At 55.6% G+C, this 527-nt stretch overlaps 1 protein-coding gene across 1 annotated transcript; it reads right to left on the bottom strand.

Moving 5' to 3' along the window:
- Positions 1–263: 263 nt before the first annotated feature.
- BLCAP (BLCAP apoptosis inducing factor) lies at positions 264–527 on the bottom strand (the record flags this gene model as incomplete). The annotated part of the gene is made up of 1 exon (XM_080716636.1): positions 264–527. One exon carries the CDS (start codon positions 525–527, stop codon positions 264–266), a length of 264 nt encoding a protein of 87 aa, XP_080572762.1.

Raw genomic sequence — 527 nt, 5'->3', positions numbered from 1 at the left:
AGGAGGTGGCCATCCTGCCGGCCGGGACCCAGTTAGGGACCGAACACACACAATCACAAGACCACCCATGACTACAGGACTACACAGTAAAGCACAGGTCAGTGCCATTATTCACATTATAAGGATAAAACACCACAGGCCAAAAAGGCGCCGTCAGGAATGTGGCACCCTCGGGGTGCGGGATTGGAAACGTCAATGCTTTATGACCTATGTCAGTGCCTCCCCTCCCATCTTCTGCTTCCTCAGAGAGCTAACGGGGTGTGTTAGGTGCCCACAACACCGGGGTCGTGTGCGGATTCTGGAAGCGGGGAATCGGAGCAGTGGTACAGGAAACAGTTTCCCCAGCAGCTGTAGCAGATGAGGAACAGGGCTGCCAGGAAAACCAAGGCACAAATTGTGCAAGGCTTCCGCTCCAGGAGGAAGCTGAGCAGGTAGAAGCCCATGAACATGGAGTGGCTGAACCACAGGGCGGGGTTGAGGGGCTTGGGGATGAGAAGGACAGGCAGCAGCCACTGGAGGCAATACAT

The sequence above is a fragment of the Muscardinus avellanarius genome, assembly GCF_963383645.1.
Source record: "Muscardinus avellanarius genome assembly, chromosome: 19".
NCBI classification, from domain to species: domain Eukaryota; kingdom Metazoa; phylum Chordata; class Mammalia; order Rodentia; family Gliridae; genus Muscardinus; species Muscardinus avellanarius.
The sequence above is the reverse complement of the archived record's forward strand: the minus strand, read 5'-3'. Positions and strand labels throughout refer to the sequence as shown.